We start from the raw sequence: 26,225 nt of genomic DNA, 5'->3' as shown, positions 1-26,225 counted from the left end.
AGTGCCCCTGTAATTTGGTTTACTTGGGAAAAACGCCAAAGAATATGCGAGCATTGCTCATGTGTGAAAAACAAGAGGCAGATAAGCCTTTGGTGGAAAATGTTGTATTCGAACAACACAGACCAGAAGACATAGGTCCCTCCAGAAGATTGAACAGAGAACGATTAGGAAATGTCATACCGTTAGCAAAGGACTAAATGTGACCCGCTGTTGGCGTGAGATAATGTTACTTGTATTACAGTAAATGGGTACGGTTAAGGTTGAGATATATGCAATTGCACTGCATATTTCCATTTGAAAATGGCGGCAGGTTTCACTCACAAGGTCAATGGAGACCTGTAGTGAACATGTGATGAGGGCAAGACATGCGACGGATCCTGGATGGGGAGCGTAGTCACAATAGGCAGTCTTCTAGCTTGCCTCCTGACTTAGTGGGAAGGCAAGCTTTTCAAGACGATTGAGGATACTACAGTCATGCACGAGACACCAGGATGAAAGAAAGGTAAGAGCGACACTTTCCTGACTTACAAGAGAAGTAGCTAACTTTGCCAGCAAAGATTGGTGGTATAAGGAAATGAGTCAGTGAATGCAGTGTGTTGATATGAACACCATAAGTGACTTCAGAGCTTGTTGTAAAAAAAATAAAAATAGTACACACGGCGATTGCTTGTATTGTTCCTTTGGAGCTGAAATCTGTGGGAAGCAAAAGTGAACTTATGCCCAGATGCAAGGCTCGGGCAAACTATAGTGAGAGTAGTACTAAGAAAATATAAGCTGGCACAAGATTTTTTTTTGTAACCAATTACAGTAAGTTCAATTGCAGATGAAACATGAAATAAAAAGCCTCATTAAGATAGAGGATAAAAATCAACCTTGTATTTGATTGAAGAAATTAAACGTTTTGTGAGCACAATTGATTTCATCAGAACAACATTAAGTGATTCACAGTGAGTTTGTCCCCTTTCAATAGTTTATTTTTAGATGGTTAAGAAATAAAAAAAGAGCCTCTTGTAAGAATGCATGTTTCGTTGTAGGTGCAGTTCCAAATGAGAAGCTAAATACTGAATACATATATTGAGGCAAAAGAAGGGGGAGCAACTTGTTTTGTCCTGATGAAGGCCGGATTATAGCATGTGTAAGACCCTAGCGATAAGGCGGAAGCACACCAATGTCAACATGTTTGAATTGTACATAAAACGATACGGGGTTGAAATTGTGAGGCCACATAGAGAGGAGAATTGTGTGTGTGGTCTAACAGAGCTTGAAGAGGGGCATATAAAATAGTTGAGAAAATGCCATCAATTTTTAGGAGCACCCTTTCAAGAGTAAATCTCTCTAGAACTTAAGACGTGTACAATGCTTAGACCAATGGCTCAACTGGAGCCGGGCAATCAGAGCACATTGGCATTCACTTCCCAACCCCAGCACTTCTTCACATTTTGTATTGCTTGGTTTTGGGGAACTGTTTGAAAACAGAACAGAGGTGGTCTAAAAACTGTTTAAATATTTGAAAACAAATTTGTTTGATAATGATCAATAACATATATATTTCTTACTGTAGATGGGTGTGGACAGTTTGTAAAGATTTTGACTATCCCGGTGCAGGGAGGTGTATGTTCAAACCAGACTCTACCAAGTCCTCAACAACAGAATTTGGTTTTCTAATCAGCTTTCTACTTTCTAATTCAGGTTTATTTCTTCTAAGTGTATTTAAGGAAACATCACAAGGATTTACTAGAAAAGCGGAAGGCAGTTAATTTAAGTTATTCACAGATTTCCTCTCACTGTACCTCTTGGAGTTAGGATGATTTTTTAACTTTTATAAGGTTCAGACGGGCTTTCCTTTCTTAAGATGTTTAGGGATTTTACATTAGCTTTATCCACATTAAGATGTTCAATTTGTGGATCAGACAATCAGACAAATCATAACGACAATAAGCCATTACATGCCTTGTAGCTTGTAAAAGGTTCTTTGCTTCTAGAGGCAAATATTGCGTCTCATCCCACAGGATCTCCTCACTACCCTGAGCCTTGTCTCCTCCCAGGTGATAATTCTGCAGAGCACCATACCTAAGGTCAGGAAGCGTCTGCCTTTCCCAGGCCACCTGGAAGGAGACTTAAGGCAGGGGTTTAGTGAGGAATCTGCAGGATTCATCACAAAGCTCTCAATCCTGTGCAGAGCCAAACCCTTTATCCCAGCCTGAGATTCATAATCCAGGCCCTGGTGCTTACTCTCTCACCATGATGGTGACAACACCCTCCTGGCAGGTGTCCCAACTCAAGTCTGGCCCTTCTGAAGGATGTTCAGCATGCCCCAGCATAGTTCATCAGAGGATTGAAGAAATTAGGCCGTGTCCCCCATTCTCAAGGAATCACACTGGTCACCCCTGCACACAACCTGCATCGCCTACAAGGCTGCCTGCATGACCCACAACGTTCTAAAGTCCAAGAAGCTATCATACTTAAGCAACAAGATCACCATCTCAGAAGGACAAGGCAACACTAGGAGCCATTCTATCACCTGGCTGTAAACCACAAAATCAAGAATGAGCAGACCAGAAAACAAGCATTATCCCGGCATGCTCCCATGCTCCGGAGCAACCTTCTTGCTAACATCAGGATGGCTCCCGTCCCCTCCTGAAATTCAGGAAGGAAGTGAACATCTTGCACGTTTAGGAACACTTTACGATAAAAGAGAACCATAGACGTCCTACTATGTACCGCACTCTATTGCGTTCCAGCTAGGGCATTCCAGCAAGGGTCGGGCTATATAAACCACTTAAATACATATTTACAAAGGGAGTGGAAAGACCTGGAGGGAGAGAAAGAGAAGATAGAGGTGAAAAGACATTGAGAGAGATAGAGAGGAGACTGGGACAAAGAAAGGAGTGTAAGAGTAAGAGAGGAGAAAGGAAAGACGTGTGATGGCAGGTGAAAAACAAGCAACATGGAAATGGAGAAGTAAAGCTGGAGGACGAAATAAGGAAAGAAATGAGTAGAGGAGGGTGAAAGCCATAGAGATTCTGAGAAGGAGAAGGTTGGGAGATAATAAATGAAGCATAAGGATGTAGAGCAATAGAGACTGAAGGAAGGAATGGGTAAAAGACTATAAACACAACACAAAAGAGGTGATGGCTAGAAGGTTTAAAATTAATCTTAGCCTCTGGCATTGCTCTGGGCAACCCTCCAGAGCATCGTACTTCACCTGCTGCCAAGCCGTTACACAAAAGGGGAAATACCATATGCAAATCAGGCTTGGTCCCAAACCAAAAGGAGCAGTGCAGCCTGAACTGCTTAGTCACATTCCTTCTGCACGAGACTCCCGAAACATATTTCAGCCTTGTTGTGCCTCTTCAATGAGGAGGTTGGGAGAGAATAAGTGAAGCGAAAGGAGGTAGAGAGATAAAGAGACTGAAAGAAAGAATGGTTTAAAGACGATTAACAACATACAAGGAAGAAATTGAGAGAGAAGTAAGGAGGTTGGGTAAGGAGCAGAGGAGGGATGGGAAAGGAGATTAGCACAAGGACCACTGTGCAGAAACTACTGGAGGAGAGAAAGGAGGCTAGAAGGAAGACAGTATAAGAAGACTGGAAGGCAGAAGTGGCATTTCAGAGGGCTCAAGCCTTGCAGGGAGCTGAGGAGGAGGTGACCAGTTTAGGGAGTGAGGTGACCAGTTAGAGAGGCAAGGAGACCTGAGGGGTCTATGCCCAACAAGATGTTCCCTAATCTATTGATTACAGAGACTGTGGCAAAGTCATCCAAAGGCACTTTGGTACCTGTGACTCGTCATACTGGGGCCTAGCAAGGACTGGCAGCACCCCACAAAGATCTTCGGGCTAGGAACAACATGCACATGGCCCAGTGAGCCCCAAAGGGAAGCATTGGCTCCTGGGGATCCGTATTCTAACCAGGAGCCTAGGAGGGTGACTGCTGATTACAGTGAGACACCTAGGAGCAAAGATCACAGGGGGACACATGGCAACGTTCAAGTGGGAAGATACAAACAGGAAACGTGCAGGAAGACAAGATATGGGTTGACACACTGCAAATAGCATGAATGAATTACATCATAAATCCCCAAGCTAGGTCTTCACTCACTTGCCAATGGTGCTCATGTCATACTTGTACTGTCTGAAGCTATTTATCCCACGCACAGTGATGGCCTCGATGTGGTAGCGCAGGAAAAGGCCATGGTCTCCTTGGGGTCTCCCCGATCCCTGCTTCAGCACCATCAGCATCATGGTCTGTAGGCTATGTATGTAGGCAGGAAAATTATCCCAGTCATTTCGTTGCAGCTGCAGGAGGAAGAGGTGACGATACAAGAGTTTTATTAACTGACAAAATGTGCTCCTTTTTTTAGGAGTTGAAGAACTACCATAATGAGAACAAATAAACAGAAGAGATAGGAGGTGTGTGTGTGAATGTGCATAAGAGAGCAAGAGAGATGGAAAGAAGAGGGTATTTGTGAGAATACGGAAGAGCGGGAGCGAGCACGAAGTGTGAGGGGTTGAGAGTGTGCAAGGTGGCGTGTAAGTGTTTGTCAGAGTGTGTGTGCTAGCTCAATTGATTGAGCGAGAGTGGGGGATGGGGAGTGCATACTGGCATTTCTATACTTTTAAGCATCTGGCCTTAAACGCTCTGAGCAAAATCTTTTAGGATCCCCAATATTATGGGCATCTCTATAGGTGCTTTCATGCCTTATCTGTGCAGATGTTCACTATGATGGTCTTTCACTGGCTGCGTTGGTGCGCTGTACCTCCTTTCAAGCAGGAAGGTCACTCTTCAAAGGAGCGGGAAATCCCTCATCCTTGCAGTCTTTTGGTGTGTCCCATTCAGTCTCTGTCTAGCCCTTCCACACCCCAGCCAATGTGTTCCCCAAACGTCCCTCTTTCCCCACTCTCACCTCAACATCGACCTCCCTGCATCATGCCCCCTTCCTGTGTGACTCTTCTTCCCACACCCCCTCGCAACCTAAACATACTTAGAGACGTTGCGCCACATTAGCAGGAAAGTAAAGACCCACGCTAATGTAGCACATTAAAGATATGCTACGATATATGTAAAATAGGAGAATCATACAACTCCAGAATTCGTTTAGGAAAGAACAGGAAGTTGTGAATTAGAACACAACATTGTTATACATGTGCCCTCTATTTTCCTATTTTAGTCAGAACCTAATTTTGTCATCTTCCACAAAAGATCATCTTTTTGGGGGGAAAACGTGAACAACTGAAATGTCTTGGGGGCAAGTCCTAGAAGAAAGCACTCTATCTGTAGCAGATTAAGGTTATTGTAATCTGCCTTTTTGTCTGATCTCCACTGCTCTTCCCCGCTTGCTCCCAATTCGTTATGGAATCCCTTTTTCAGAGTCTCATGGTTGACCAGCCCTAACCTCTATCATAAGGCACCCAATTCAAAGCCCCTTCTTTAAGATCTACCAGCCAAACAGGAGCCATAGGTCTGCATAAAAGGACTACCTTACAATATTCAAATTAAAGAGATTTACGGTAATCACACCTAAGAACTGGAATGAACTGGCAAAAGTCCTGAGAATTGACAGATTCAAGACATCCCTAAAGACCTTTCTTTTTTTAATATTGCTTTTTTCTAACATAACTGTCAATGCCCGTACGCATCGGTTTTTGCAGCATTAGAAACCCTTTAGCTTCAGTCTTTGCAACGGACAAAACCATTAAAGCTGTACTTGATGAACCTTTTATTTTTTTTAGCAACTCATTCCCAGAAGGGCGTATATCTGAAGACCCACAGGCATTAATGACATATTTGTTCAACGTTAATAATTTACTGTACTGTACACTGATTGGTTATTGGACACCAACCAGCCATCTTGGATTACCATGCATTTTACCCTTTAAAATCTGCAGTTTGAAGTGGCTTTGCTGCAATATGGCATGTATGGCATGTTGGCAAAATATGGCAAAAACAATAGGTAAATAAATAAGACATGGTAAAAAGGACAAGCCAATAATTGTTTTCACCTTTCCTTGGATGGTGCACAGAAGACTGTTTTTTTGACAGAAAGCATTGAAGAGGTTCACCAAATCAAGGTTTGGGAGTTGCCCATTGAGCCCTTCCACTGCAATATCAAAGCTGGTGATCACGTCGCTGCTCATCTCTAGCGAGACCGCAGCCTGAATTGCACCAGCTCGGCCCATCATCACAGATGAAGTCACATCTAGGAGGTATCAGAAAGAAGAACAAGTTACTTTCTTACCTGGTAACGTTCTTTCGATGGGATGGTCCGACGACGTATTCCATATCTATGACATGTAATCACCACAGCTGTGCTGCTTCGGAAACTTTTTTCGACGTCTGCGTCCTGGTCGATGACGTCGATGCGCCGTCGTCGAAGACCACGTCCGACGTCATCCGATGTGATAAGTAGGACACACGACGCCCGTAGCCTCAGTTGTAGTTTTTTCCCCCAGAACGTGTGACATTAGTCAACTGCCAGTCAGACACAAAGCCTTGCGGAACGTAAGCTGCAATCGCAAAAGAAATTCTGCAGCGGGGAAGGCAGGGCGGGAGCGATATGGAATACGTCGTCGGACCATCCCATCGAAAGAACGTTACCAGGTAAGAAAGTAACTTGTTCTTCGAGGGGATTGGGTCCTCCGACGTATTCCATATCTATGACAGACTCCCAAAGCAGTACCAGAGCAAGGAGGAGGGAAAGAATTTAGAATCAAAATTTAGAATTGCCAATCAAATAGCAGAGCAAAGGACCGCCTTGCCAAAGGCCAGATCCTGTCCTCGGATGGAATCGAGGGAATAGTGACGTACAAATGTATGTACCGAAGCCCAGGTGGCTGCATCACAGATGTTGCGAATAGGAACACCCCTCTGCAGGGCAGTAGATGCAGCCATACCCCTGGTAGAATGGGCCCGCAAGCCAGCCGGTGGGTCCTTACCCGCCAAGCGGTAACACTCCGAGATGGCCAAAATAATCCAGCGAGACAAAGTCTGTTTCGTCACAGCTTGCCCCAAACGCTTTCCAGCGTAACCAATAAAGAGTTGATTGTCCACTCTGACATGGAACATGCGTGAAACATAAAAGCTTAAAGCTCTCCTAGGATCAAGCCTATGGAGCCTCTCCTCTTCCTTACCAGGATGCGGAGGAGGATAGAATGCCGGAAGAACAACCTTCTGGGCCAAATGAAATTCCGTCACTACCTTCGGAAGAAAAGAAGGACGAACTCTAAGGACAACCCTGTCCTTGTGAAATACAGTGAAGGGTGGCTTAACTGAAAGTGCCTTTAACTCACTCACTCTGCGAGCGGAAGTAAACCCAACTAAAAACACAGTTGTCAGAGTTAACAGCCTCAAAGGGCAAGAATGTAAAGGCTCAAACGGAGCACCCATAAGAAACTTAAGAACAAGGTTTAAATCCCAACCGGGCACCAGGAAAGGTGACGGAGGGAACACATTAGTGAGCCCTTTCAGAAACTGTGAAATTAAGGGATTTTAAAGTAAGAACACTCTTCAGACGAGCGCTTAAAGATGGACAGCGCCGCCAGGTAACCTTTAATGGTACCCACTTGCAAGCCCCTGTGGGCCAAAGAAAGTAAAAAAGGACAGAACCATGGGGATGTCACATGCAAAAGGATCCACAGTCTGAACTCTGCACCAGTCGCAGAACTTACGCCAACGGCAACGGTACAGAGACTTTGTTGCTGGCTTTCGGGCCGAAAGCAACACCTCCATCACGTCTTCAGGGAGGTCCCAATCCTTATACCTCAACCTTCCAGAAGCCAAGCGTGAAGGTTGAGGGATCTGACCTCTGGATGGAGAACCTGACCCCCCTCCCGTGAGAGCAGATCGTCTCGGTAGGGAAGACGACGTGGAGGGCAGATGGACCGAACTTCCGTAACCTCTGCAGCACTTGCCCGATGACGGAGACTGGAGGAAACGCGTACAGCAGCGGGAATGACCACTCCACCACGAACGCGTCTCCTAAGGCTCCTTTTGGAGGAAATTCCCGCGAGCAAAACCTTTCGCACTTCCGGTTGACACTGGAGGCGAAGAGATCCACTTGAGGGGTCCCCCAAAGGGCGAAGATCTCCAGGAGAATCTCCTGAGCCAACTCCCACTTGTGAGAGATTGCGCTCTGCCTGCTCAGAGCATCCGCCGTCACGTTTTCATCTCCGGCCAGATGAACTGCCGAGATCGAAACTTCCTGCTGGATGGCCCAGAACTCGAGCTGCATCGCCTCCCTGCACAGAGGAAGTGACCCTGCCCCCCCCCCTTTTTGTTGAGATAGTGCATGGCCACTGTGTTGTCCGTCAGGATCAGGACATTCTTTCCTCGCACAGTCGGCAGAAAAGCCTTCAGGGCTAGCCTGACGGCTCTCAGCTCCAACAGATTGATATGGAGTCTGGACTACGACGGAGACCAACGACCGCTGACTGTCAGCCCGTTGGCATGAGCTCCCCATCCCGTGAGGGATGCATCCGTCACGATCGTCACCTCCGGCCAGGGAAGCCAAAATGGAGCCCCCTTCATCAAGTTGCCTTCGACGGCCCACCACAGAAGGTCCCGGGCGACCGAGGGCGGCACCTGAACCGGGTCCGACATCCTGCCGGAGGACTGCGACCATTGCGTCTTGAGTGCCCACTGCAAAGATCTCATCCGCATGCGAGCCTCTGGCACCAGAAGAATGCAGGATGCCATGAGGCCGAGCAACCTCAAGAACTCGAACGCTGGGAGCATCTGGGCATGCTGAAACTTGTGCACCATCTGCTGAATGTGAAGAGCCCTCACCTGGGGCGGAAAACACTGCCCCAGGGAAGTGTCGAGCACTGCTCCGATGTACTGGAGCCGCTGTGTTTGCGACAAATGGGACTTCTTTAAATTGAGGGAGAAGCCCAGCCTGTTAAGGGAGTGGCAGGTGACGGACAGATGATCCAGGACTTGCTCGGGAGAGCTCCCCCTGATCAACCAATCGTCCAGGTAGGGGTAGACGTGAATCCCCCCTTGCCTGAGATGCGGTGCCACCACCACCATGAGCTTGGTGAAAACCCTCGGGGTGGAGGTCAATCCGAACGACAGGACCCGAAACTGAAAGTGCGAGTCGCCAACCGCGAACCTCAGATACTTCTTGTACTTGGGATGGATCGGCACATGGAAGTAAGCATCCTTGAGGTCGAGTGACACCAACTGGTCCTGAAGCTGAAGGGCCTGGAGGACTTGAGAGAGAGTAACCATCTTGAACTTGTCCTTCCTGAGGAGTTTGTTCAAACCGCGCAAGTCCATGATGGGTCTCAATCCCCCGTCTTTCTTCGAAATCAAAAAATAAGGGGAATACCATCCCTTGTTCCTCTCCGCTACAGGCACCAGTTCTATGGCGCCTTTCTCCAGCAGGGCTTGAATTTCCTGCGCAAGGAGCGTATCCGGACTCTGCAAAGAGAGGTTCCCCAGTGGATTGTCACGAAGCCTGTGCCGAAAGGGAAGACAGTAGCCGTGGGTTATGATCTCCAGAACCCACACATCTGAAGTAATGGCTTGCCACTCTACAAGATGCTGCGCCAGCCTTCCCCCAACCGGCGAACCATGGGACATGGCCTGATGACTGAGTGGGAGCGGCTGCGGCGTTACCTGAGGGCAAAGAGGCAACTGCCCAAGCGGCCTTGGCACCACAGGTACCCTGTCGTCCACCTCTGGTACCCCTGCGTTGGCCTCTTTGACTGCCAGTTCCTCTCGCTTTACTGAAGGACGAGTAATAGCGAAAGGAACCACCCCTCCACTGCTGTCCCCTAGGACGAAAAGGCGGAGGTTGGCGAACTGCAGCGCCCAACGACTTTGCTGCAGCTTTTGAGGTCTGCAACCTCTCAAGGCTCTCGTCAGCCTTGCTGCCAAAAAGGTGTTCACCGTCAAAGGGCATGTTGAGGAGCCGGGACTGCACATCAGGAGCAAACCCCGACTTCCGCAACCACGCAAACCTGCGTATCACGGTGCTCGCCGCCATGGACCTACTGACGCATTCAGCTAAGTCCAAACCCGACTGAACGGACTCACACATGGCATCCTTACCATCCTGGACCATAGCAAGGAAACCATCCCGTTCGTCCCCTTCGGGAATATGTTCAGCCGCTAACGCAACACAGTTCCACAGAGTGTGTGTGAAACGAGACAAGGCACAAATGGAGTTGGCCGCCTGAAGCGCCATACCACCAGAAGAAAACACTTTCTTCGCCCAGCCATCAAAACGTTTGTCGTCCCTATCAGGAGGGATGTTAGGGTACGACTCCTGCTTTGCCGGGGCCGTGGCCGCCTGGACCACCAAACTCTCCGGAGTGGGGTGCCTGGTCAAGTAGCAGGGGTCGCTACTGGCTGGACGGTATTTTCGCGACAAGGCTCTGCCCACCGCCGGGAGACTCTCCGGAGCAGTCCAATCCGCCGCCACCCTTCTCTGTAAAGCCATATGGAACGGCAGTACCGGGTCAGTTGGGGGACCAACATCAAGGATGTCCGTTAGATCATCCTGCACAAACTCCCCTGGGGGAGCAGACCATCCCAAGTACTCAGAAACCCTAGCCATAAGGCGCCGGTACGTGGAATCGGCATGAGAGCCAGGCTCAGGCCTACAAAACTCCACCTCCGGAGAGGTGTCCAGTCCACTGGCATCATGCAGTGACTGCCTCAAATCGTCAAACTGACTATGGCCCGAGACAATTTCATCTGGAACCTGACTAGGAACCAGGCCATCAGAATCCTCATCCGCCCCTGAAATATATTCCAGGTGGCGAAAAGAAGGCACCCGAGAGTGCTTGCTCTTAACCAGAGCCTTCCTAGGGGGTTCCCCGTGCCACGGGGTACCTCCGACACGAAAGGCGTCGAGCAAATCGGCGCCGGCGTCGAGAGAACAGGCATCGGCGCCGAGAGGATCGGCGTCGACGCCGAGGAAATTGGCGTCAACTTCAGATGCAGCGCCGCCAGCATTGGCGGCGTCGACACAGCCCTCGAAGCCAGAGCCCCGAGCGTGTCCTTCGACGACCTGAGCGTCGACGGCTTCGACGACTTCCTTGAAGCCGGAGCATCGAGAAAGCCTGTCGACGCCCTCGACGCCTCAGACGTCGATGTCTTCCTCGAAGACCTCACAGGTGCACACGGTCTCGAAAGCGTCGAGGACCGGGACCTGGAACGGGTACGTCGAGAACGAGTCTCCTTGTCCGAACGGGACCTCTCCCGTGACTCGTGCGGTGTCTCTCGACCTCTCACGACCGACCCCACTCGGGGGCGCGGACGGCTTAGTACCCTGCGACTCGCCAGCATTTTCTTCCCGAAGGAAGCCCATTCCTCTGGCGTCGCACGGCTGGTGGGGTAAGCGACGTGCCGGGCAGAGTCCTCCGAAGAGGACCTGGAAGACGACCGGTGTCGGCGCTTCGGAGAATGCATCGAAGAGGCTGAGGAGTGGCGAGACCGACTCCTAGAAGGAGACCCACGAGGCTTCCGACAATGACGCAGAGAGTCACCTCTCGAATCATCCGTCGAAAGCCCCGCAGACTTCGACTCCCGACCTACCGACAACTTCTTCTTACGTTCGCGTAAGGCTTTGGACGTGAGCGACTGGCAGTCGATAGTCATCCGTGTCGTGGGCCTCCCCGAGGCACCAGAGGCAGGCGTCGTGCGAGTCCGTCACCAACATCTTGGACCCACACTCCCCGCACTTCTTGAAGCCCGGACGCGGGGTCGAAGACGCAGTGGAAGACATCTTCACACGAAGGATTTTCACAAAAACGAACAAGTTCGAAGAACCGAGAAGAACAGAACTCCAAAGAGTCGAGGTGTTAACCGAGATACACGAAGCAACACGTTCGCGGAAAAAACGGAACTGAGGCTACGGGCATCGTGCGTCCTACTTATCACATCGGATGACGTCGGACGTGGTCCTCGACGACGGCGCATCGATGCAGGACGCAGAAAAAAGTTTCCGAAGCAGCACAGCTGTGGTGATTACATGTCATAGATATGGAATACGTTGGAGGACCCAATCCCCTCGAAATTAAGGCTCATTCTGCACATAAGGTACAACTAAAAAACAGACCTAATGAAGACATGAAATCGGATACGTGTTAATTCCTTTGAAAGCACAACCAATCATTGGCATCAAAGCTTAGCTTTCCACAGGACAAGATACACCTATCAAGTGCTGCTAGTTCAGCCTTTTCCTCACTTGGATTCACTGGCAAGAGCAATATGTAGACCTGGTGAGGGCTCCAGTATAAAGCACTTTTCACCTAGAAGTGTTCGATAAGCACTAGGATTACTGCCATAAGCCCATCTTCATTCAATACTACTTTCCCCACACCCCAATTACATTCAAGTCTACTGTGCAAACTACTTATCCCAGTCTATTATTAACCTCTGCTCTTAGTTACAGATAGGAATGTTATGTTACCATTGGTTTTATATGACATATGGCACGAACACGCCCTTTACCTGTTATGTTGACGTCGTGGTAGCCTTCCAACCAGGCCTCCATGCCAATTAGGTCATGCTCGTTCACCAGGAAGATTATGTCTTTGGCCCAGTAAATCTGACCTGGAATAAAAAATGTAATAAGGGCTTGTTAGGCAGAATTCCATTTTGTGGGTTTGCACCCCCTAACTTTGTGGGTCCCCTAAATGATTTCCTGTCTTTCATGGATTTAAGACCTTCTTTTTGTAACAAGTGGGCATTCTACTGAATTCCTCCTATCGCTGCAAACCTTTTTCTGGAATGCCTCCCTAAATAGCCTATGTGGCTATCAGGGCAGGTCTGCTTTTTAAGCACCCCATTTTCATCCCTGGGTGATTCTATCACTTTGTGTGTTGTGGCGTAGGCCGTTGCCTTCATTGTGGGACAATTTCCTTCCTGGCTGCCTGTACCTTCCTGCTACCCTGGGCAGACCTGGGACACATGCTGGGTCCTGCAGGCCTCATGTCTTAGTCATCGCTACTGCATTGCTCTTCGCCTGGTCGGTCATCTCTCCAGGAGTCATATTTGTAAGGCCTTCATCACCTGTGTGCTGCGTTCAAATTACACCACCCAGACACCCCCCCACCCGCCCCAACTGCCGCTAGACAAACCCCAACCCGACACCTAAACTCACTGCGAGTACCTGTCCCTGGGACCTGGGAGTCTTGCTCACGTAGTTGGTTCCATTCTCAAAGGTCACATGGGTCCGGGAACAGTGGGGATTAGAAGCCTTTCCGCACCCCTTCTACCGTTGATCTCCATTTACTGAAGTGTGCCTTGAGCTCCCTCTGGCAGGGTTACATGTCTTTATAACAATCCCTTTTATGTAGAATACACATATACCATAAATTTAACAACGAAAAAATAATTTTTATTTTTGTTTTGGGGGGACGGGTTCACCAAACCCCCCCCGTTTCCCACCACAACCTTTCCCTACTAGATTTAGCCCTTTACCCCACCCCACACACATTCTCGTTATATTGTCTGTTATAAAAGTTTTGTTATATGTGCATGTCTACATCTAATTTTCGTTATAAAGACTGTATACCTCTGCAATCAGCTTTTCTTTGTCTGCTAAGTTTTCTACCCTGGCCAGTAAATCATCTTTGGGGTGGGGGGGGTGCAGCAGGAGTCTGGGGGTGGTTGTCACTTGGGTTCCCTTCCTTCCTAGCTGGTTACCTATCCGGCTGCACCGAGGGGTAAAGGCAAAACTTATCCAACATGTCCGAATAACGGCAGCAAGCCTATGGGATTTGTCTCATTCCTATGGGAGTCACTTTTGGAAACGCCTAAAAAGGGACTATAAAAAGTACTTTGCTGGACTGAGACATTTTCCCTGGTCCCACCGTGGGGCCCCAGACTTTCTCACACAGAAAATAGAATTTTAGCTAGTAGTGGTTGTTTTAAATACAAATTAGAATAATAAATCACTGCAGTTCATGGTTGCCAACAGGATATAATGAGATCTATGTAAACGGTTGTGATTACATTGTTGCCAATTACTCTATGGGATGTACTGGCCAGTATTATGAATCCAATGTTCTCTGCCTGCTGGCACTTTGGCCAGTTTCCTATATTGTTTTACCATTTCCTCCTTCGTTTCTATGAACCTAGTCCACTACGTTTCGTGTGAGGTGGAGTCTATACATTATCCTTATACTATGTTGGTAGGCACCAACAGTGAAGATATGGAGTCTTAGGTTGTGATCTGCATTTCTTGTCCCACCGGATGTGGAAACATACCAGCCACTGGATTCCACTGGAAAATCACAGCCCCAATTGAATCCTTATAGGTGCAGGGATCCCATTTGTGAGGAGGCAGAATACTAGAAGGGCAAACGTATATAGAAGCTGTTGTGTGCCCTAGACATGCATGTACAGGTTAGGGCATGTTGAGTGATTGGACAATGGGGTTGCGTCAATATTAGCGTTGGAAGACAATTACATTAAGCAGGCATAATATATTTAAAATTACTTATTTAACAATGTATTTTTATTTAATGCAATGCATTTCATTAAATAAATACCCATTGGAAAACCATTGATCCAACTAAGTGGACACCCAGTTCTCCCACTAAGTATAGGTTTCTTATCTTCCTTCACCCGAGGGCTGTTGAAAATACTTCCCTAAGAGCATTCCCTCTGTAGAGCTGATCACGATTATAAAAGGGTCAAGAAGAGCAGTGAGACATTGGAAGGGGCGGGCATCCCTTTTCCTAAGCCTCTTACTGGAGGAATCTGGAGCCGACAGCAGCTTCCTGGATTTAATCCTCTGTACTGCACTTGCTCCCTTCTCAGACAGAGCCTTGCTGTGCAACAGCAATAAAGCCAAATTGCTCCTGACCCAGCACGTCTCATCTAAATTCCACCTTTTCTTAGGAGCAAAACCAATGGTTCAATAAAGAAGACAATAGTGTCTGCTCCATCATGTGATTGTCCTTCAGTGCTAAAGAGAGTCAGGGGTGACATGCTGTTGTCGGCGCGATTCATCATGTATAAGGCATCTGGCCTCTCTTTCTTGGGCCATTCACAGCAGATACCCACTTTGGTGACACACTTCTTTGTAGAACCTGCAAATATTTTATAACTGCAAGACTTGTATAACCTGACGTTATATCTACATCTAAGGAACAAACCCCCAACCCTTGAGTAACATAGGCAGAATGTGTGTAAACTGGGCGTAGCTCTGCTGTCTATGGTGGGATTGTGTAACATCTGCAGAATTCTGGGATTGCTCTGCTGTAAAAGGTCTGACTCTGTATGAAATATGTCCCCGGGTAATAGATCTACATGTTTATTGTGTAAAGCTCAGACTGCAAAGTAAAGTCTCTTGGTGCCGTAGCAGTAACTGACATGACAACCTTTGGTTGCATATTGGCTAAGAGGCAAAGCCTTGAGCCCTGTGGTGAGGTTGCAGGATGAAGGGAGGCGATATCTGTCCTGCAACGATAGGCTCAGTATAAGGCACATTGGTCATGTTCTGCATCCGCAAAGGGGTAGGACCCGACATCTCACCATTGGGTTCCAGCCAACACAAACTATACTCGCAAGGAGGTAGTTGGGGGTTCATGTTCCTTTGAGTATAGTGCATGTGGGAGGTTGAAGAGCACAATATAAACGATTTGTGTAAGGTTCTCTATAAGCTGCAAGTCTAGATAATATATCTAGTGTGCTCGATTACCTCGAAAGTAGGAAGCTAGGGCAAGAAGCAGGCCCAGCGCTTGGTTATTGCGAGATCCCTCGCTGATTGGAACACTCAGCACCAGAGACTCTGTGCTAGCTGCTCGCGGAGCTCGCAGAATTCCATAGACATTGGTTCCTTTCACAAGCTGTAGCGAGGAGACAAGACACAAAGAACATTAGTGGCACCGAGAGATAACTCAATAGTCTCATGCCCAAGAAGTATTTGCAAATTATGATATTGAAAAACAAAATTGAGGTGTGCCAGTGTGGTGAGGCGCTGGGTTAGAACTAAATTCGAAAAGACAAACTAGAGTCAATGCGACCCTTACAAACCAAATAAGATTGAGTTGCTGCACGAAAGAGGGACCAGCAGTCACCTCAAAAACTGCTAATAGATACAAACACCTGAAAAATGTCACCTCTAAATGATTGCGCAGCCCTAAGCGAATGGTAAATGTCCTATTCAAATTGAATGTGTAACTGGACAACAAATACAGTGAAACAAAGAGTCCAAAGCAATAGATTCTTCAGTCAAAAAAACGCTGTTGAAACAGATTTTATGAGTTGATGCAAAAACAAGACTGCCGACATGTGTTTCGACCCAAAACCACGGGTCCTTTTCAAGGCAAGACGTATGTTATTCAAACTGAGTTGGAAAACCCAAGCCCTCCTTAGGGGCAGATATATGGGCCAATTCTAAAGTAGGTGATTCTCCTCAAGAATATAAACGGCAAATAACTGAAGCAGTCTCCGTTACTGATACATTGTGGTACATTCCCAGAACATGGGAGTTTGTTCAAAGGTTGCAACTGTAAGTTCAGGGGCTGGTTCCCCACTGTGGCCAGAGTCCAAACGCTTCATGAACTGCACAAAACTGATTTCGTGCTATTAAGCTATTAACGGACTCCCTGAGAGAATCTGTGCCCGGAATTGATCTAATAGGATTTTTCAATCTCCTTAACAAATTTACAATAACCCTTGATATAATTATCTTTTTAAAAGTTCACTGTGTTAGGAAAATGCCTGGAAGTTTCAATTTCTTTTAAACAAAAGCAACACTTCCTCAAATTGTAAGGTATATTATACCAAGCTCCTATATTTTCACCTGTTTTCAATAAGTTCAATCATAGTCTCATAATAAACATGCAAAGATGCCTACTACTAGTTTTAGTAATATAAATGACATTGCAACAGCACTTCTAAGGGTTATCCAAATGCTCTACAACAAGAATGAGGCTGTGGTCAGGTGGAATCTTGATGGGAGCACCACTAAAGTACTTTACTTTAATTAAATTTATATAGCGCAACAATGGACCCAGAGGCATGAGGGTGCCGACAAAAAACGTAAACCAGAGAACTAGAGGCAATCACACAGAGGCCGGTGGGGCAGGGGGGAATCTCTAAATTATGCAAATAGCCATGTTTTCAGCTTTCCTCAAGTTTGGTACTCGAGCCTAAGGTCGAGCAGGAGACCGTTCCACGCCGAAGGTGCTGCCACTGAGAAGTTCCCCCTTTCGGTCTTCTTAGATCTGCATCTGGAGATAGCTAATAGTTTGAGATTGTTTGATCTGAGGACTCTACTAGCGGCCTTGTTCACAATCAATTCCCTCAGGTAGCCTGGCATAGTGTCCCGTGTACACTTAAAAGTGATCATGAGGAGGCGGAAACAAATTTGTGCCTCCACTGGCAACCAGTGCAGGGCTCTTCTTGCCTCAGAAATGTGATCACGTCTCAAGAGGCCCATTACCAACCTCACGGCTCCATTCTGAATCACTTGAAGTCTACTGGTTTCTGCTTTACGAATGCCTGTCAGGAAGCAAAATCCAATTTTGCGCCTACTATGGCTCTAGCTAGAATTTCTGCGTTAGCCTGCATGACGAGGGGGCGCAGATGGGCGAATAGTTTCAGATAGTATGCTGCCGCTGAAACCATAGTATGCCCTTAGTTTCTCTTTTACCCCCCTTGGTCTCCCTTTCCCTCCCACTGCCATGGTTTCTCTTTTATCCCCTTGATATAAAGTAATGGGGTGAAGATGAGCGTACGACAGGGATGCGTCCTAGGACCAAAGCTATTCTGTCTCTTTATAAAATGAAAGGATGCAGTCCAACACCTTCTTGTAGCACAGTTAAGTATTTATTCCAAGCAAGATAAACACAGAAAAGACCCCCATAAGACCCCCAACCTCCTCAAATAGCTCCCTGCTCCAACTGCCACCCTTCATCCATAAACATTCCTCTGGAGAACACTGACAATGACATTCCTATTAAACATTCCATCGCCAATATCTCCCAGTCTTACAGAGCTTTACACAACACACACCCGTCCCCCAATGGACAAAATATTTACACATTATTTTACAAACACATTTCTTTAAGATCTACAATACAATATTTTAAGTATTTTATAAAACCTGTAAAATAGCATCTTAGCCACACAAGCCTAGTACTTCGGGTCGTTAACCTATTTTAACCACCCTTTACATGTTCCACACTTACCCACTCTGCAGCATAACAGCGCCTTTTAGCACCTGAGACACCTGAACCGGTTCAAAGTACAAGTCACCCTTCCTCTTCACTACTCCTTTCTTCACTCATACCCCAATCTCCAACCTCTACCACACCTGCTCGCCTGGGACATCTTTCATTCACTTCCCTCACCCATCTCTCCTTCCTCGCATCCATTTTTCTCCTTATTTCATCCACCTCACCCACTCCTTTCCCTGGCCCTTTCCAGCCATGCCGCAGACACCAATGTGGAACAAGTTACTTACCTGTAACTGTTATTCTCCAGCATGGGGTCTGGCATGGTTAAAATGCTCATGAATATTCCCTGACGTCAGGCTGGGAATCCTTGGTAAAGAAAAAAACAGTTTAAGTTTTGTTTCTGAACTTTCTACCAATAACCAATCACTGGTCTGGGTTATACTGCCCCCAGCCAATGACTGCCCTCTACCTAAGCCCCTCCTCTGGCAGCCATCTTCAGATTTGGTAGCACGTAAAGTGGCAGTAGGACCAAGAGAAGAGCCACAGAGGGGTCAGAGGGAGGGTTTGCATGTGAATCCATGCCAGACCCATGCTGGAGAACAACAGTTACAGGTAAGTAACTTGTTCCTTCTCCAGCATGGGGTCTGGCATGGATTCACATGCTCATGAATACAAGAATACATAGCAGTACACACATGCACAACCATGGGAGGTGGCAAGGCTCAACATTAAGCATTTCAACAACTCAACATTAAGCATCTCTCACCTCCTCACCAGGCTCACCTTCAGGCGAACAGGTTGCGCAGCACTGACTGGCTGACTCTGGACTCCTCCCTGGAATCCCGGTCGACGCAGTAGAATCTCGTGAAGGTGTGCGTCTGCAGATGTCCAGCAGGGGCACACCAGACAGGAATGCCGTGGTAGCAGCGACAGTGCAACCGGTGACAGTGCATGATGCAGCCGGAGAGCCATCTGGAAATGGAAGCCTTCGAGAGGGCCTTCCCCTGGTTCAAGTTCACAGGTCCAAAATTCACAAACAGCTGTGATGTCTTCCGAAGACTTTGTGCGGTCTACGTAGAACTTCAGCGCTCTAGCCACATCCAGCGAGTGCAAAGTCCTCTCAGCCGGCGATGAAGGCGATGGGAAGAAAACAGGTAACACCAAGGGCTCGTTGAGATGGAAGTCCGATGGCACCTTGGGCATGAAAGAGGGGTGTGTCCTCAGCACTACCCTTGTCTCGTGGAATGTCAGATATGGAGGTTTACAGGAGACGGCCTGGATCTCTCCCACTCGTCGTGCGGAGGTGATGGCCACAAGAAACGCTGTCTTCTATGACAGGAACTTCAACTGTGCCAAAAGCAGAGGCTCGAATGGCGGCCCCATGAGCCTGGTCAGCACCACGTTGAGCTCCCACGCCGCGGCCAGAGCCCTCGCCAGCGGGAACGAGCGGAACAGTCCTTTCATGAACTTCTTCACCAGGCGATGAGACCACAGAGATGACCGCCCCGGAGTTCTGGTGTAGCGGGAGATAGCCACCAGATGGATCTTGATGGAGGCATGCGCCAGCCCCGCTTTGGCCAGCGATAGCAAGTACGGCAGCACTTGAGGGGCCGTAATCCGCAGAGGGTTAATCTTCTGTGCGCGGCACCAGACAGAGAACCTTTTCCATTTGTGCGGGATATCGTACCCTCTGAACTTTAGTGCTGCAGGAGCCAGGCCTGCAGGTTCAGTGATTCTGGTTCAGGGTGGAGGATGGCACCTCCTTCCCTGGCGAGAAGATCCGCGTCCGTTGGTATTTTGACCGGGGGGAACACGGACATGTCCAGAAGGTCCGGGAATCAGATCTGCCTCGGCCACGCCGGTGCGACGAGGATCATCCTGCACCGGGACCGTCTGAGTTGACTGATGTGTCGCAGCAGCAATGGCAACGGAGGGAACGCATACAGGAACAGGCCGTCCCAGGGGAATGAGAAGGCATCGCCCATGCTCGCCGGCTGGGGAAACCTGCTGGCGAATCGCCAGCACTTTGTGTTCGTCGCCGTCGCGAACAGATCCATCTGGGGATTGCCCCATCGTTGAAAGAAGCATATCCACTTGATCCTGCCAGAGTTCCCACTCGAGGCACGAGCGCAGCTCCCTGCTGAGAGAGTCGGCGATGGTGTTATTTACTCCTGTCAGGTGGAAGGGTACCAGGAACATCCCCTGGGCCACAGCCCAGTGCCACAGATCCTGCGCTTCCTTGGAAAGGGCTGGTGGTCTGGTGCCCCCTTGCTTCCGGATGTAAAACATCGTGGTGGTGTTGTCGGTGAAGACCCTCACCACCTTGCCCTTGAGGGACGGGAGGAACGACCTCAGGGCACAGAACACGGCTCGGAGCTCCAGGACGTTGATGTGTAGTCACCCCTCCTCCGGGAGCCAAAGGACTCTTGCGTGGAGATCTCTGGTGTGCGCTCCCCATCCTTCCAGGGAGGCGTCCGTCATCACCGTCTCCTGATGTGTCGGGGTCTGGAAGTCCATACCTGCCGCTAGATGCGCGCGGTTGCCCCTCCACCGGATTGCTTGGCGGAACGTCTCGTTGAGGGAGATCTTGTCTTCGAAACTGCCTGCTGCTTGCATCCAACGGGCGTCGAGGAACTCCTGCAGTGGCCGCATCCGCAACCTGCAAAGGCGCATGAGGTAGATGCAGGATGACATCATGCCGAGTAGGGACTTGATGGACCTCACCCTGGCTATTTCCATGGTCAACAGCCGTTGTACCTTGCCCAGGATGGCCTTCGTCCTTTCCTCCGACAGCGAAGCCAATCGCGCCACTGTGTCGAGTCTGGCTCCAAGGAACAGGGCATCTTGCAATGGTACCAAGTGGGATTTCGTGAAGTTGATCAAGAATCCCAGATCCGTGAGCAGTTGGACGGTCTTCGCTGCGTGATTGACGACGAGTACCATTGACTTTGCACGGATGAGCCAGTCGTCCAGGTAGGGGTAAACGTGGATCCCCTACAGGCGCAGCCGAGCCACCACCGGTGCCAGGCACTTGGTGAAGACCCTGGGCGCAGACTTCAATCCGAAGGGAAGGGCCTTGAACTGATAAGTGTTGTCCTTGGACCACGAATCGTAGGAACTTTCGATGTCCTTTGAGTATGGGGATGTGGAAGTAGGCCTCCTCCAAGTCCAGCCTTCCTCTAGCTGTCCCAGGACGTGTTGAAGGGTGACCATCTGGAATTTCTGGGACTTGATGTATTTGTTTAGACGACGAAGGTCCAGCATAGGTCGCCAACTGTTAGGGAGAATTCTCTGTAAAGGCTAATTTCCCAAACCTAGTGAGTCCCCCAGCAGCTTTGCTGGATTTTTGGGGTTTATTTTTTTCTCCTGCTAAGAGTGAGACTCTTTTTCTCCCACTCTTAGACATGATTTAAGAATGTCCTTTGACTTTGTAATGTGTTTTATGGGCTATGGGGTTGTTTACTCCATAGGGCTTCATGTGTTTTTGGTATGTGTGTTACACAGCACCCTCAGTGCAGCAACACAGGGGTGTCATAGTAACCCCCAAACATAGACTCCATACCCTGGGACTTACTACTGTCTCCCAGGGCATGTAAAGTCACCATTGGCTTTACTAGTCTCAAATTGTGAACAGAACCAGTACAAACCATCATATTATGGAAGTACTGGTAGGGGTAATTCGATTGCCCCTGGGTCTGTTTTTCAAGGGGGCACTGTCCAGTCCCCCCTTGTCGAGTTTCTGGCTGGTGGCAGTGGATACCACGCGAAATATTCCACCGGAAAATTTCCTATGGGATTTTCCCATTCATTACCACTTTTTGGTGCAATGTTAAAGACACCGCCAGGTTATTTATTTAATATTTATTCCCCGGTTGGGTCTTTTTGCCAGGACTCGGTTTTAAAATGGCGTTTGTGTTCGCCTCTGAAACTCTAACCCAAGTCGAGCCCTTTGTTCCACTTTTTGGCGGGCTTCTCCACAAAAGCCCTCCAAATGGTGCCACTCTGTCTGGGTGCACACTGGACTGAGTTGCCTTGGCAACTCAAGTCACACTCTTCTGTGATTGGCCCAGTGGTGAGCCGCCCGGCTCACCACTTAGCATGTTTGAGTGACAGCTATGCTGATGAATGGGGGTTTTGCTGCATAAAAGCAGGACTTTGAGGACTTAAACTTCAGAAGTCGCCACAGGACCTAAAGAATCCGAAGAGGGGAGAAGCTGAGCCATCTACAACGACAACACCACCGGTGGAGCCTTGCTGTACGAAACTCACCACTTTCCCCGACGACAGAGGAGATCTTCTTCCAGGAGAGTCTTCTTCCCTTTGAGCTGGTGGGACCAACCAGTTCGCCTTTTTCGCCTTCCCTGATTGTCTCGAGGTCGAATCGCCCGTGCCAAGCACCCCGGCAGCCGGATAGCCACGCTTCACCACTACCGCGAATAAAAGGGTAGTACCTTTTAACCGGGAAACTCTGCGGCTGGTTTCTTCCCTGGCAGTGCAACAACCTCCAGCTTTCCTCCACGCCGAGATCATCTCTTCCCCTGGACGAAGTGCTGACTTGCACCCGCTGCCAGGAACAACTGCCCCCGCTGGAGCTTTCTCACCATTTCAGGTACTGTGTCCCGCCTGGTCTCCCTTGCAACAGACTGTCCAAGGTGTCCCGTAAATCCTTGACTCTCTATCCTGGGGTGACCTCGGACCTGTTAACATTACCTTTCTAATGTTGATCCAACCTCTTTTGACTTTTCTGCAAAGACTGAGTGCATTTCCACTGTGTGATCTTGGGAACATTCCGCCTTGCTCTCTCCAAGAGTGGGCCTGGCCTATGAACTTTTTGCTCTACAGTAGACCCTGCCTTTCTTGACTTTCTGTGGTTTCTTAAAAGTGTTGGTACTGTGTGTTTTTCCTATTCTGCCTTTTCTCTCCCTTTTTAAACAAATTATTGGAGTGCCATCTACGGTTACACGCTCACCTCTGTTTTGCTAAATAAGTGGTGTCTTAACCTAGACTTGTCAAATAATTAATTAGGGAGGTGTATATATTTATAGTGACTGTGTTTGAACTTGCTTGACATATTAGTGCCAGTGTATTTCTACAAGTGTGTTTTTAAATAAATAATTATATACTTCTATACCAAAGCTCTGGTCAGTGTTTGCTTGTGCTACTGTATTTTTAGCCCTATTGTGTATACTCTATATACTGCATAACTCTTCTTGAGAGAAGTCCGACTGCTCAGCCACAGCTACCAGGTGAATCTGGGTGGTGCAGACTGCTACCAATTGGGTTTACTGCTAACTCCTGTAGACTTAAACTTTTTGCAGTGGTCCTAAGGGAACTGCACAGACAGGTTTTTGCCTAACACCAACCGCCGGTCTTCTTTCGGACGAGGAAGTACAGCGAGTACACTCCGGAGCCTCTTTGGGGCGAGTTCTATCACGCCCTTTTTCAGCATTGCTCGTACCTCCAGAAGTAGCTGTGGCACGTGGTTTTCCTTCCTGGCCACAGGTGGTAGACGGGGACACTTTCTTTGGAATTCCAGAGTGGGTCCGTGGCCAGCGCGTCCAGCACCCAACGGTCGGTGGGTTTTAAAATTATGAAAATATTTGTACTTGATTAAAAATAATCAAGTCAGAGGCCAACAGGGGGCGCAGGCAAGAGGACTGCCCGAGTGCTGAGCTCCGTCCCCTGCCTTGGAGAGAAAGGAGAACAAATTGTGCGTCTCAACACCCGACACCATGCCCGACCGGCTCCGCAGGTGTAGGAAGCGACTATCGGGGATACAGGTTAAGAGGGGTTTCGGGGGACGATTCCTGGGTGTAAAAGGAACTCATGAGAGGACACAGATTACGCTTGCCACCCTGTATGCACCTAATGTGGGCCAGTTGGGGTTTTTAAGCCAGGTATTTAAGATGATGGATGGCTGGGCGGAAGGTGCAACGATTCTGGGTGGGGACTTTAACCTGGTGACAGATCCTGCGCTGGACTGGTGTCAGCAAAGGGAGTGGGCACTTAAACGGCGACCAAGGACAACCTAGCATTTCGGGACCTACTACGAGATCACTATTGGGAGGATGTCTGGCAGAGTTTGCGACCGAGCCCGGGGGGGCTACACGTTTTTCTCACCACCACATCAGACATACATGAGGATAGACCTCCTCGTGACCCCGACAGAACGGGAGGGGTAAGTAAGGGCACCCAGGATGGAGGTGATTACATGGTCAGATCACACGCTGATGAGGGCGACCTGGCAGCTCCCTGAACCCCACCGAGGTTTGAGATGGACGTGCAATGACACCTTGCTGAGGTACTGTTTTCAGGGACTTCTTGGGGAAGGAGATACAGGTGTATTTTGAAACCAACGAGAATGGGGAGACGGCCATGGCAAGGGTCTGGGAGGCAGCTAAAGCCACTTTCAAGGAGCTACTTATTACCGAGGGGTCTCGCAAAAAGAGAGAAAGGGGGCTAATCAAAAACAGGCTCCGAGAAGAACTGAGAACGCTGCGGTCCCAGCTAACCAAGTGGGATGAAGATTGGGAGGGGCTTCTGGGCGAGATGTTAGATAAGAGACAGGAACTTCACACAGTGCTGATAGGGGGAAGTGGTCAAGAAGACTAGGTTCACTCGGCAGAGAAACTATGAAAGGGGGGACACAGTGGGGACTCTCCTGGCAAACAGGGCTAGGGCCCACATGGTGGAAAGGAGAATAGAACGAGTGTAGGGCACTGGGGGACATGCCGTGAAAGGGATGGAAGACATTGCGACCTGTTTGGCAGGTTACTTTAGGGACTTTTATGCCAAACCACAGCAGCAGGACCTTGGGGAAGTCCAGCAATACCTAGTTGAACGAGGCCTCCCCAAGCGAACAAGGGCAGAAGGTGAGGCCCTAGAGGGAAAGATAACCATGGAAGAGGTGCTGCGAGCCATTCAAAGACTGAAAACAGGAAAAGCCCCTGGGGACGATGGATTCACAACCAATTTTTATAAACAATATCAAGCCCCACCGGCAACACCCCTAGCTAAACTGTTTAACTCAATGGTGGGAAAAGGCACGATACCTCTGACGTTTCTACAGGCCCTAATAGCGGTTATCCCGAAACCAGGGAAGGATCCAACTAATTGTGCCTCATACAGGCCTATTTCCCTCCTTAACGTTGATGCCAAGATCTTTGCCAGAATCCTTGCGTCACGTCTGGAATCCTGCCTTAGCCGATTGATCTACCCCGACCAGACAGGCTTCGTTCTCCATAGACAGGCAACAGATAACATGCGAAAAACGCTTTACGTTCTCAACGCCCCGGTGGTGAAGGAAGAGGATGCACGGTTACTGGCCATCGATGCCGGGAAGACGTTCGATCGGGTGAGCTGGGCTTTTATGAGGGAGGTCTTTGCAGCCCTAGGGATGGGCCCAAGGTGGACCGGCTGGATGACGGCCCTATACTCAAAGCCAACGGACAAGGTGGTGGTCAATGGGATCAACTTACAGACCTTCCCCCTACAGTGAGGCACGTGCCAGGGGTGCCCACTCTCCCCGTTGATCTATGCACTAGTTGGAGCCATGGGCGAAGACGATCAGGAATAGTGAAGGGATTAGTGGGGTCAAGGTGGGTAGAGGGGTGGACTGCTAGTCTTTTTGCGGATGACGCCGTGCTCTATATCACTAGACCGTCTCACTCGGTTCCACCCTTGCTGAAAAGTTTGGAGCAATACGAGAGGCTATCGGTGTTTAAAGAAAATCTGGGAATGTGGGCAAACACATTCGACAGACGAGAAAATGGGAGAGATAATGGCCGGCTACTACCACGCCTTGTATAAATCCGAAGGCCCCCAAACGATAGTGCAGGAGAGATTTCTGGATAGCATCTGTATTCCTCGAATCTCGGAGGAGGACAGAGACCTCTTGGACAGGGAAATACAAGCTGAAGAGGTCCCAAAGCGATAAGAAAGCTCCCAAAAGGAAAGGCGCCGGGCCCAGATGGCTACACCGACACCTTCTACAAGATGATCCGGGATCTACTAGCTCCCAGGCTAGCGGAACTTTACAACAGCTTTAGGGAGACAGGAGCGACAACCAAGTCGATGAATGA

At 48.8% G+C, this 26,225-nt stretch overlaps 1 protein-coding gene across 3 annotated transcripts in view; it reads right to left on the bottom strand.

Moving 5' to 3' along the window:
* Positions 1-26,225, bottom strand: part of GPAA1 (glycosylphosphatidylinositol anchor attachment 1) — a 356,377-nt gene that overhangs the window by 181,456 nt on the left and 148,696 nt on the right. For all 3 annotated transcript variants that reach the window (XM_069621807.1, XM_069621808.1, XM_069621809.1), the window contains 4 exons: positions 15,660-15,807; positions 12,461-12,562; positions 6,001-6,197; positions 4,100-4,296 (listed from right to left, as the gene is read on the bottom strand). In XM_069621807.1, coding sequence (XP_069477908.1) covers positions 4,100-4,296; positions 6,001-6,197; positions 12,461-12,562; positions 15,660-15,807 — 644 coding nt within the window. The remainder of the gene's footprint in view (positions 1-4,099; positions 4,297-6,000; positions 6,198-12,460; positions 12,563-15,659; positions 15,808-26,225) is intronic.

Source organism: Ambystoma mexicanum, chromosome 5q (genome assembly GCF_040938575.1).
Source record: "Ambystoma mexicanum isolate Mex_15411 chromosome 5q, UKY_AmexF1_1, whole genome shotgun sequence".
NCBI lineage: Eukaryota > Metazoa > Chordata > Amphibia > Caudata > Ambystomatidae > Ambystoma > Ambystoma mexicanum.
This window is presented reverse-complemented; position numbering and strand designations above follow the sequence as displayed.